The sequence below is a fragment of the Nomia melanderi genome, chromosome 2 (assembly GCF_051020985.1).
Source record: "Nomia melanderi isolate GNS246 chromosome 2, iyNomMela1, whole genome shotgun sequence".
Lineage (NCBI taxonomy): Eukaryota > Metazoa > Arthropoda > Insecta > Hymenoptera > Halictidae > Nomia > Nomia melanderi.
Genome location: NC_135000.1, coordinates 28,950,885 through 28,961,359, shown reverse-complemented (window position 1 = coordinate 28,961,359; position 10,475 = coordinate 28,950,885). Strand labels below are relative to the sequence as shown.

The window sequence follows — 10,475 nt, the reverse complement described above, 5'->3', positions numbered from 1 at the left end:
CAACCGAACCTCCGGAGCGAACGTTATATAATTGTGGCAGATTACTTCCACCGTTGGTCACATGCATGCTGCCGCACTCCGGCCGTGTGCTTAGTAACGCTCCCAGTGGACATTTGGCCGCGGAACGACCTGAGCGTCGCACGCCGACGATGGAAGCGCAACGAGGAGGAAACGCATCCACCGGTGCTTGGGACTCCATGTGGACCCGGTTCAAGGAGATTCTGCTCGATTTCCATCTCCACTCGGACCGTATATTTTACTGGTGAGTGACCGCGCAGGATCGGTCTCCTAATCCTGCGAAAAGGATCCTCGAAGACCGGCGTTACCTTCGGTTCTTCGTGGCACCGTCGAATCTGCAGAGAATTATCGAGGATTATTCAAAGAACCGATCTCGCTCGTTAGGAGGAGGACGTAGAGGAGTTTTCATTGAAGACTCGACGACGGAAGGCATCCTCCGATTCGATTGTAGCCGGTGTATCCGAAAAGTGAGCGAAATCGCGGCTGGCATCGATCCTCGGGCGCGATCGTTCCCGGCGCGGCGACAGGAAAAAATAGATCGGATGTCAGCGAATTAAGCGCGATCGCGTTGTACTTCTGCTGAAAGCGCGGTGTCTCGGCTTTCTGCATTGTCACCGGGACGATCGCGTTAAATGATAGGTTCCCTCGAGAGAATTGGCATTGAAATATACGTCCGTTCATGGTAATCTCATACGCTCGGGCTAATTGTCGGGAATAGCCGCCGCGGCGAGGCCGCCTTTTCGAGATAACATTTGAGAATCGTTTTTCTCTCGTGCTGTTTTCCTTAGGAACGTGCATCGAACATGCTCTTTGAATGGACTGTGAACGATTCATTCTTTTTCTAATGTTATGTTTCACGTTACGTCGTCAAACCGGTGATTAGTATTAAAATGGATCTAAAAATGAATATTCAGTTGATTATCAAATAAATTCAAGCACAGCACAATGAGATTAATAAGAAATGGTTACAGACAAGTCTATATCTACTTCAGAATAGAAACTTAATTGGAATCAGGAGTCGAAATTATTAGTTTCCAATTGTTCGGTATTTCTGAACGTTGAAACAGAAAGTCTAGCAATCCCGGAGTCGAGAGTTTAATGGAGACTTAGAAAGGGAGCGTGAGTTTCTGCATAAAATACGGGACAAGTGAAACGTTAACGCGAGGGGTTGATCCGCGCCGATAATCGGTCGAATCATAATTCCCATTGATCAATCTCCACGTGCCCCGGCCGCCAATCGACAATCAGCACCGGGTTAAATCTCGTTGAGCCTAACGACATTACCATCGTTCGCTTTTCGTTGCTCGAAACCTCGCGTCACTTTAATCCACTTAAGGTGAGATCATCGTGGCCCTCTTAATTAGCCGAATCAACCGTGGTTCTTTCGTTCCACGAATTATGATTGGCCTATATAAGGCCGGACGGTTTAGGCGCCATCCCCCCCACCGCATTTTCTTATTATTTCATTCAGGGGTCGTTGGCCTTTCTATCGGCCAATTAAATTCGACGAATTTCTGTCGAACCGAGACGTCCGTCTCGGAAGAACCCTCTCCCGCCGGCGGCACGATTTCGCGCGACGCCTAATCACCTTGAAAATCGGATCGAGGTCCTCGGACGAGATTTATATTTCGCGCATTATGCTAAGCAGGCGTGTTCTGTCGCGCAGGAAGACGCGTTAACGCCTAGACACCGTTAAAAGAAACGACGAGCGCTTCTCAAGTGACTCAACTTTCGTTTGTTCAGCGTCGATGTAATTTCCTTCGATCCATTCAACGATCAAGGTTGCCCTGTCCGTTAGACGCTTTAGACGCGGTGCCTTAACCCTTAGCACTACAGGTTGTTTTGTAATCTATCAGCAACTGCGACTAATTTTTATAGCATTCCCAGCGAAAATTATAAATGCTGTAACGTTTCTTCGATCTTTTATTATCCTTGTTAGCACGAAACTTGGATGCGTGGAAAATCGAATAATTTTAGGGTAGTTTTAAGATCCATTTAAATATTTTATAACTGGTGCAATATTGGAGCCTACAGAGGCCAAAGGGTTAAGTCTACGAAAACCTCAATTCTTAAGTAAAATAATACCGTTGTTAACGTGAAAATTCACCGTTCTATATGCAGAAGCAACGATAAATCAATTTCAAAAATATTCCACGTGAATATTATTATCTAACAATATAATAAATAATATAATACTGTAATAACACATGCTATATTATTAATTGTATTACTATTAAAATAATGTATTCATCTTTCTATCGCTCAGAATATTTAAAAAACGATTTATCATTACTTATGCCTAGAATTGCCAATTACGTTAACGACGGTATTGTTTCTCTCAGGAATATATGAATATTTTACTAGTAGCACCATCTTTCCCTTAACACTAAAACTACCGAGCAGTTCAATTGACTTTTGAAGATTTCGCTACAGAAACTCCAAGAGTGCATCTGTTCAGAATTTAATTGATTTACAATTGAATTTGCATAGTGCCGAATGAATTTCTTTAATAATTTCTCAGAGAAACACTTGTTACCTTTCTAATAATTGCGAAAAGAAGACATCATGGGTCATTTGACCCCTCTGGTAGTTTTAGTGTTAATCTCCTGCGTTGGAATTTAATTTATACGCTCGACAAACTCTCGCGCGAAGATTTTCATTCTTACCTAATTTAAGCGGATATGTACACGATTTATTAATAATTTCGTGATGCATTTCGAAGCAGCCTACTATGCCTAATGCAACTAGACTATCAATGTTTATAAAATGTCATTGGCAAATTTGCAATAGAAATATCTCGACGCGCAAGCCACGTCTTTCCAACGCGAGTTAATCTGTCTACAGCTTGTTTAACGTTGACGCCGATTTGAATAGCCATTTTCCTCTTCAGCATTGGATTGAGCATAGGAAAGAGACCCTGGCTATGGCTGCTGGTGTCCTTCTGCGTGAACTGCCTCTGCGCGCCCGGGATGCTGCTCTGGCGAGAGGAGATCGACGAGGTCGAGCTGTTCGTGCCCGAGGACTCCGTCATCCGCAGCGACGCTGCCTGGGTGAAGACGCACTTCCGGGACGAGTTCCTCTACGAGAGCATCATCGTGACCGCCCCCAACATCTTCGAGCCGGAAGTGCTGTATTCGGTACATAGGCGATCATGAATTATACGCGTTCTCCGCGAAGGTTCTTCTCTTTCCACTTTAATCAGCCTCGGCAGACATTTGGCTTGCGCTGGGACGCCGCGGGCCGAATATCGTTGCTCTCCAGGATCAATCATCGAGACTCTCTCTTCTTCTTCTTCTTCGCAGATCAGTAAAATCGAGCAGGACGTGAAGAGGTTGAAGGTGAAGAACAGCACCTGGGAGGACGTGTGCGCCGGGTAAAGCTTTTAAATTGTTAACGCTAGGTTCACGGAACGCGTCAATTCGAAGCACATTGAATTTTATAAACATTATTTAGTAAATGTTTCAATCGATTTTCTACATCTACGATTTTCAAAATCTAAATGAACGAATATCAACTTCCCCAGGAACAATAGAATGAACTGTACAATAAATGCCCGTAAACCTAGTGTTAAGAAATTACGAGTCTGAAGGATCTAGCGAGACAGTGACGTATTTGATTCCAGATACCTGACCTGGTTCAATAAGAATGACACCACGGATATCTTCAAGGACTTCGACATTCCCGAGGACATCCTCGCCCAGCTGGGCAAGGAGGCGTTCGAAGACGGTTGCATTTACCAGTCGATCGTGCAACTGTGGGAGACCAGCTTCCCAAAGAATATTCGCACGCTGACAAAGAAGGAGATCTTGGAGGACGTCAATAAAGCGTTAAAGCAAAGGTGGGTCCCTTGAGAGGAATGCCTGAATGAACTCTTGGCTCTCGCGTGAAAATGATGAAGGTTCATGTGATAAGTGAAAGATCGAACGAGGCTCTCAACGTGAAAGGTTCTACAACGATGACGATTCTTGCAGGGTCAACAGTAACGTGTTGCTGGAGGTTGGCCCTTTACTCTCGGGGATTTCCTACGACAAGAAGGGCCGGGTACGGGGCGCGAAGGCGACCATTTTGAATTGGTTACTGAAGAAGTCGAACCCGAACTCGGAGGAGTGGGAGTTGGCGTTCATAGACCGCGCACTCCAGAGGAACGTGACGTTGCCGCCGGGGATGGAGATTTACGCGATAGCCTCGCGAAGTTACATAGACACCCTGCACCAGATACTGAACAGCAATCTGACAGTACTGTGCTGCGGGATATCATTGATCGCAGTTTACGTGATGGCGATGATCGGTAAATGTAACGCGCTGGAGCAACGAATTTATTTGTCAGTAATGGGTGTCTCTGTGATTGGCCAGGCAATCCTATCTTCATACGGGTTGTGCTACTACTTGGGATACTCATACGGGCCGATACATTCCATTCTACCGTTTCTGTTGCTCGGTATAGGCGTCGATAACATGTTCGTGATCATGCAGAGCCTGACGAATCTGTCGGAAACTGATCAGGCGCTCGAACTTCCGGTTCGATTCGCCAAAGCGATGCAACAGTCGGGTAAGGGGTCATTGATTAGAAGAGAATAATCAATTCATAATCGCTTGGGTAGCTTTGGAGCGAACAATTAATTTTCGATTGCTCCTCGTGTTAAAGGCATGTCCATCACGGTAACTTCCTTCACGAACGTGATCGCTTTCGCCTTCGGCGTGACGACGGTGATGCCGTGTCTGAGATCCTTCTACGCGTTCGCCACGCTGGGCATCCTTTTCTTGTATATCTACGAAATGACCTTCTTCATGAGCTGCCTGGTGTACGACGAGAAGAGATTAGAAGCCAGGAAGGACGGTTGCTTCTGTCGTCCCAGGTTAAATTGGAAGCCGAACGAGTGCAGCCAGAGGAACACCCAGCAAATCCTCTTTGAAAACTACATCGGGCCCTGGGTCGTGAAAAACTCGGTGAGGACGATCGTGCTGGTGATCACTGGCGGCCTCCTGTGCATCAACACGTGGGCCATCTTCCACGTGAACCAAAACTTCGATCCCCTTTGGTACCTGAACCAAGATTCCTATCCCATCAAGTTCAACAACAAGCTAAAGGAATACTTTCCTAAGTATGGGAAGCGCGCCGGTATTTATATGACCGGCGTGGACTACTACGAGGATCGTGACTCCCTCTTCAGATTAGTGGAAGGTCTGAAAGCAAATCAGTTCATTAATAACGGCACCCTTGAACCGTGGTTCATTGCCTATGAGAAATGGCTCAACGCTACTAACAAAGGTAACTTTCAATTGATTTCAATCCAGAGATGTTTGAGGATTAACGAGTGATTATCATTGGACCCTCTAGGTGATATCGAAAGCAGTGAAGAATATTATAATGTTCTTACTGAATACTTACTCCTGACTAAGGAAGGTCAAGCATACATTAAGGATATAAAGTTTAGTAGCTTGCCAGCTGGAGAGTATAATATAACGGTACCTATTACGAATGTTAAACGATCAGTTGTGTCTCTTATAAAGTTATTTATACAGTCCTTACTCTTTCCTTAGACGTCACAAATACCAATACAACATGTACTTCTTAATACAACTGCAGAACAAATACAAGCGATCCAGTCTTTACGACAAACTGTTCACGATACTAATTTCTCTCAGGGACATGACCATATTGCCATATTTTCGCCGGATTATGTCTCTTGGGTGGCCAACAAGGTAACGAAATTATTGGTTTAACATTATCGTAACGTAATCTTAATTGATAATTTGTCTTATAGGTGATAGGAGAAGAACTGGTTAGAAACTTGTGCCTTGAAATAGTTACCATTGGAGTAGTGATAGTGATATTTCTCAGAGACTTGAAAACGTCCTTTTGGGTCCTTTGTTGCGTCTTTTTCACACTCATTGATTTATTAGGTGCCATGTACTTTTTAAATTTGACTATCGAAATGTCTTCAAGTATTATGATATTATTGTGCGCGGGATTAGCAGTTGATTACGCGGCACATATTGGTCTAGAATTTATTCGCACAAAGGGTAGTAAAAAAGGTGAATATTATGATAATTGTGTTTCATTAATTTAAGAAGAAATTAATTTTAATGCTACTTTGTACTTAATGGATTTTATAGAACGCTCAATTGCAACACTTTCCATAATTGGACCAGCTGTGTTCAATGGAGGTTTGAGCACATTCTTAGCATTTGTTTTGCTGGGTTCCAGTGAAGCTTATATATTTTCTACCTTCTTTAAGGTAATATTAAAAAGATTCGTTTATTATCTACTCACTTTTTAGCTACACAATAATCTTTCTTTTTTCAGTTATTTACGTGTGTAGTAATGTTTGGTCTGTTTCATGGACTATTATTCTTGCCAGTAATCTTAAGCTTATTAGGTCCCGATGAAAGAATAACTAAAGTAACAAAGGAGAATGTTTTACAAGAACACAATGGTTACTGTACTGTTCCTTTATCTCAAAATAAGAAAGGTAGATACTAATACAATGTATTTACAGAATTATATTTAATAGAATCTAACACACTTCAATAATGTTCTCTATTTCAGATTCAGGGAACAGAACTGCCAAATAAAATTTGACAGTGTCTAAAAGACTGCTTAGATAAGTATCTTTGTTACTAAATCTTAGAATATAAACTGCATTTACAATGCGTATGTACTGTAAAACAATAGTTTGTATATTCTTTTATATAAAACAAATACAAGAATACAAGAATTCTGTATTAATTATCTTTTCCGCCTAGATCTTACTTCTGTCCACTCATCCATCACCTGCATATCTTCAGATCCCTTTTCTTCATTTTCCGAACTATCACTTTCAACATCAGAAGTATTTTGTGTCCTTCTCATAGGCTCATTGGTAACAATCCATGATTGAATGGGTGGTAACTTCTCAAACTCTGTTATTGCGATGCTTTCATTATTTTCAACACAATAACGGAAAAACTTCAGAAGTACTTCTGCAACTTGTATAGCACTGTCATCTTGTAGTTCAGTGTTAAAATGTGCATCCATATAATCCTCTAATTCATCAGCAATTTCACCACTGTTCAGATTCTCTAAAGAATTATTATGTAAAGACAATTAAAGAATTATTTTAAGAACAATAAAGTATATTATAATATTTGATCAAATTATACCAATGTATTGCTTGTTACTAAAATCGATTAAAATGAAATATTGATTGTTCATTGAATGTGGTCTACTAAATATCAAATACAGATAATAGCACATACTTGTACAGTTTGGTCAAATACTTTATAAAGGAATTTTCATGTCTCAAAGATTATAATACTAACCATTCATATACATAACTTCTGCCATATAAGGACAGAAATCTATTGCTTTTTCCTTTGGTCCCATCCCATGCTCTACTGCCATCTAATAAAAATGTAACAAGAAATACAATAAATAAAACTGACATTTATAACCTTCAAGGAAACTGTAGAATATTCTCACCTTCAATGCAGTCCAATTGCTAAAAATACGTTGTATAACAGAAAGAAAGAATTCCTTTGTATTTGACATTTTTCTACCCACCGTAAAGTATCCACCACAATTATTATCATTAATAACAGTACAGTAAAAACACTTGACTACACCACAGCGAATATATCAGAGAATCAGCCATGTGTTTTATACTTTCTTAGGTAAAGCTAGATGTGATCAGGTTAGTACCTCCACCTCCATTACACAGTCGTTTGTGTGGCTTGTATGTGTACTTTTGACGGAACATATGCATTTATAAGCAGTTTAGATTACTTTGACTGGTGTCGCAAGGTAGAAAATAATTTAATTTTCCATCATAACAAGAATAAAATTATTCTTTGTTGGCTAATCTTTTCTGTATCCTTATGTTAAAATTCTGTTCCTACAGTGGAAAAGGAAAGTATACATACACTATTGTTTCTTGCGTCGAATTATCAATATTGCTTTTAGTATAAGAGTAACTTAAAAATTATATATATTAAATTGTATTTCAACAAAAGAAGAACAAAACTTTTACAGATCAGTCTAACATACGTAATTTATAACATAACGTTATATTGTGTGTGAATACCTTCTTTACCCACAGTATATTTTCCGTATATTTATTTACAATATTTGCATTTAAATATTCTTTTGAAAAGACATGTCAGACGCCTTCGAGGAAATTCAAGCTATAAAAATAAAGAGGAACAGTTTACGGGAGAAACTACAGAAAAGAAAACGTGAAAGACATGAATTATTTACTCTCACTTCTGCAACACCGGTATCATCCACCTTGACAAATGAATCATCTCTTGCCAGTGGTAAATAAACTCTTTGGTATTTCAATTTTCTCTATAATACATTACATTATAATTTCGTATTTATAAGAAACAATTTAAATTATTGTAGATTCAATTGGACATGCACAACGAGCAGATCACAGTGAATATGAAAGAGATGTTTTGTGTATTCTTCATGAATCGTTGCCTAATTTACCTATCACATCTGCAGAATTAATAGATCAACTTCGTAAAAATCTAAATGCAGATGTGTCTTCCCCAGACATCCACAAAATTTTAGAGAAATTGGCAGCTCAAGATATCGTTAAGTTAGTAAGTTTCTGCATCATTCTGTGCACCTGTGCTTCATATGCATTGAAGTAATTTCATGCCTTTTCAGAATCAAAGAAGTAACAGAAAATGGTGTCTTTGGGTATACAGTATTATCTGTGACAGAATCCCAATCGTCGTATCAGTCTCAATCAGATGATACAGAGAATCCGGAAAGTGCAGAAACATCTGCATCTGAATTGAATGATTATGCGCCTGCAGAAAAGCAATCCAAATTGGATAAAAAAAATACAGAGGATATAATGTCCCTAATATCAATGCCCACAATTAGGGAAAAGGAAAATAAAAAGGTTGGAGAGCAAATTTTAGATTTATTATCAAAGCAAACATCTAAGGAGAAATCATTAGCTGAACGGTTTCGATCTCAAGGAGGAGCTCAAGTCATGGAATTCTGTCCTCATGGTACAAGAGTAGATTGTGTTAAATTAAACGGTGGGCCAGGATTTGCAGAAAAGTGTAAAAAGCTTCACTTCAAGAAAATCATTCAAAGTCACACAGATGAATCTTTAGGTGACTGCAGTTTTCTCAATACCTGCTTCCACATGGATACATGCAAGTATGTATTGTAAGCATATTTATGAAATTCAAAAGATCTTGTCTCACTGTCTTACTTATTCAAATTTTTTTATTACACAGGTATGTCCATTATGAAGTAGATGGACCAACGACTCAGCCTAAGGAACCAAATGATGCAGATAATACAAATAATACAACAATAAATAAAGCTTTAACATTAGATAGTAAAAATGGTAGTGGTGTCACTTGTCCAACTACTAGTGGATCTCTAGGCAGTGAACTGACCCTTTATCCTCCACAATGGATACAGTGCGATTTACGTTATCTTGATATGACTGTATTGGGTAAATTTGCTGTCATAATGGCTGATCCTCCATGGGATATCCACATGGAATTACCATATGGTACTATGTCAGATGATGAAATGAGGCAGCTGGGTATACCTGCCCTTCAAGACGAGGGTCTTTTATTTTTATGGGTAACTGGAAGAGCAATGGAACTTGGTAGAGAATGTTTGCAATTATGGGGATATGAAAGAGTTGATGAGATTATATGGGTAAAAACAAATCAATTACAAAGGATAATAAGAACAGGCAGGACAGGGCATTGGTTAAACCATGGTAAGGAACATTGTTTGGTTGGGATGAAAGGAAATCCAAGAATCAATAGAGGATTGGATAGCGATGTTATTGTAGCCGAAGTTCGTGCTACTAGTCATAAGCCTGACGAAATTTATGGAATTATCGAACGTATGAGTCCAGGAACAAGGAAAATTGAATTATTTGGACGACCACATAATGTTCAACCTAATTGGATAACATTAGGTAATCAAGTAGACGGTGTCCACCTGATTGATCCGCAACTTATAAAAGCTTTTAAAAAGCGTTATCCGGATGGAAACTCGATGAAACCTACTAAACCATAACAAGTATTTCAGAATATTACAAAATAAGGGGACTGTTATTTTATTACAATATCATGAAAATAAAATCATTTTCCATAAGATTTAACATGGATTTCCAGCTCTTACATTTGTATTGTAGTATAAGATATTTTTAACAAAATAATTTCATTGTAAAATACATGTGTACATAAATATATACAATATACAAACTGCCTTTAAAATGAGAACTATAGAATCACATTTTGATCTAATTACAATGCATAAATCTGCTTCTTTAAACTTAGAAATATTTTTGTACATATTTTTTAGTTCATGCTTTCACAAGCGTGTATAAAAACGTTTGTGTCCCTTACTTTCACATTAACACATTAACCATTATTTGATTATATATGTGTATATATATAATTTATATATCTGAAGTCAGTATTAATTC

General features: G+C 39.2%; 3 protein-coding genes across 4 annotated transcripts; 2 read left to right on the top strand and 1 right to left on the bottom strand.

Annotated features, from left to right (window-relative positions):
- Positions 1 to 65: 65 nt before the first annotated feature.
- LOC116432248 (patched domain-containing protein 3) lies at positions 66 to 6,721 on the top strand. Its single transcript, XM_031988836.2, has 12 exons — positions 66 to 262; positions 2,909 to 3,155; positions 3,321 to 3,391; positions 3,641 to 3,856; positions 3,990 to 4,567; positions 4,664 to 5,287; positions 5,357 to 5,484; positions 5,560 to 5,721; positions 5,784 to 6,054; positions 6,136 to 6,257; positions 6,326 to 6,491; positions 6,569 to 6,721. The coding sequence occupies exons 1-12, from the start codon at positions 66 to 68 to the stop codon at positions 6,592 to 6,594; spliced, it is 2,808 nt and encodes a 935-aa protein (XP_031844696.2). The 3' UTR covers positions 6,595 to 6,721.
- On the bottom strand, positions 6,457 to 7,627 carry LOC116432253 (pre-rRNA-processing protein TSR2 homolog). The gene is made up of 3 exons (XM_031988847.2): positions 7,481 to 7,627; positions 7,321 to 7,402; positions 6,457 to 7,080 (listed from the first exon to the last, which is right to left on the bottom strand). Exons 1-3 carry the CDS (start codon positions 7,547 to 7,549, stop codon positions 6,749 to 6,751), a joined length of 483 nt encoding a protein of 160 aa, XP_031844707.1. The 5' UTR covers positions 7,550 to 7,627; the 3' UTR covers positions 6,457 to 6,748.
- Mettl3 (methyltransferase like 3) lies at positions 7,547 to 10,206 on the top strand. Of its 2 annotated transcripts, none has more exons than XM_031988838.2 (5): positions 7,547 to 7,691; positions 8,152 to 8,313; positions 8,402 to 8,600; positions 8,672 to 9,178; positions 9,259 to 10,206. In XM_031988838.2, exons 2-5 carry the CDS (start codon positions 8,154 to 8,156, stop codon positions 10,061 to 10,063), a joined length of 1,671 nt encoding a protein of 556 aa, XP_031844698.1. In that variant the 5' UTR covers positions 7,547 to 7,691; positions 8,152 to 8,153; the 3' UTR covers positions 10,064 to 10,206. The 2 variants fall into 2 exon arrangements, with proteins under 2 accessions (XP_031844698.1, XP_031844697.1); XM_031988837.2 differs by having other exon boundaries at positions 7,689 to 7,801; positions 9,259 to 10,192.
- Positions 10,207 to 10,475: the final 269 nt, after the last annotated feature.

Coding starts and splice junctions, on each gene's coding strand:
- Mettl3 (XM_031988838.2), top strand. CDS start 8,154: ATGTCAGACGCCTTCGAGGAAATTCAAGCTATAAAAATAAAGAGGAAC. Junction 8,314..8,401: donor TGAATCATCTCTTGCCAGTG/GTAAATAAACTC, acceptor AAATTATTGTAG/ATTCAATTGGACATGCACAA. Junction 9,179..9,258: donor TTCCACATGGATACATGCAA/GTATGTATTGTA, acceptor TTTATTACACAG/GTATGTCCATTATGAAGTAG.
- LOC116432253 (XM_031988847.2), bottom strand. CDS start 7,549: ATGTCAAATACAAAGGAATTCTTTCTTTCTGTTATACAACGTATTTTT. Junction 7,403..7,480: donor GCAATTGGACTGCATTGAAG/GTGAGAATATTC, acceptor CATTTTTATTAG/ATGGCAGTAGAGCATGGGAT. Junction 7,081..7,320: donor AGAAGTTATGTATATGAATG/GTTAGTATTATA, acceptor ATAATTCTTTAG/AGAATCTGAACAGTGGTGAA.
- LOC116432248 (XM_031988836.2), top strand. CDS start 66: ATGCTGCCGCACTCCGGCCGTGTGCTTAGTAACGCTCCCAGTGGACAT. Junction 5,288..5,356: donor GCTCAACGCTACTAACAAAG/GTAACTTTCAAT, acceptor TGGACCCTCTAG/GTGATATCGAAAGCAGTGAA. Junction 6,055..6,135: donor CACAAAGGGTAGTAAAAAAG/GTGAATATTATG, acceptor TGGATTTTATAG/AACGCTCAATTGCAACACTT.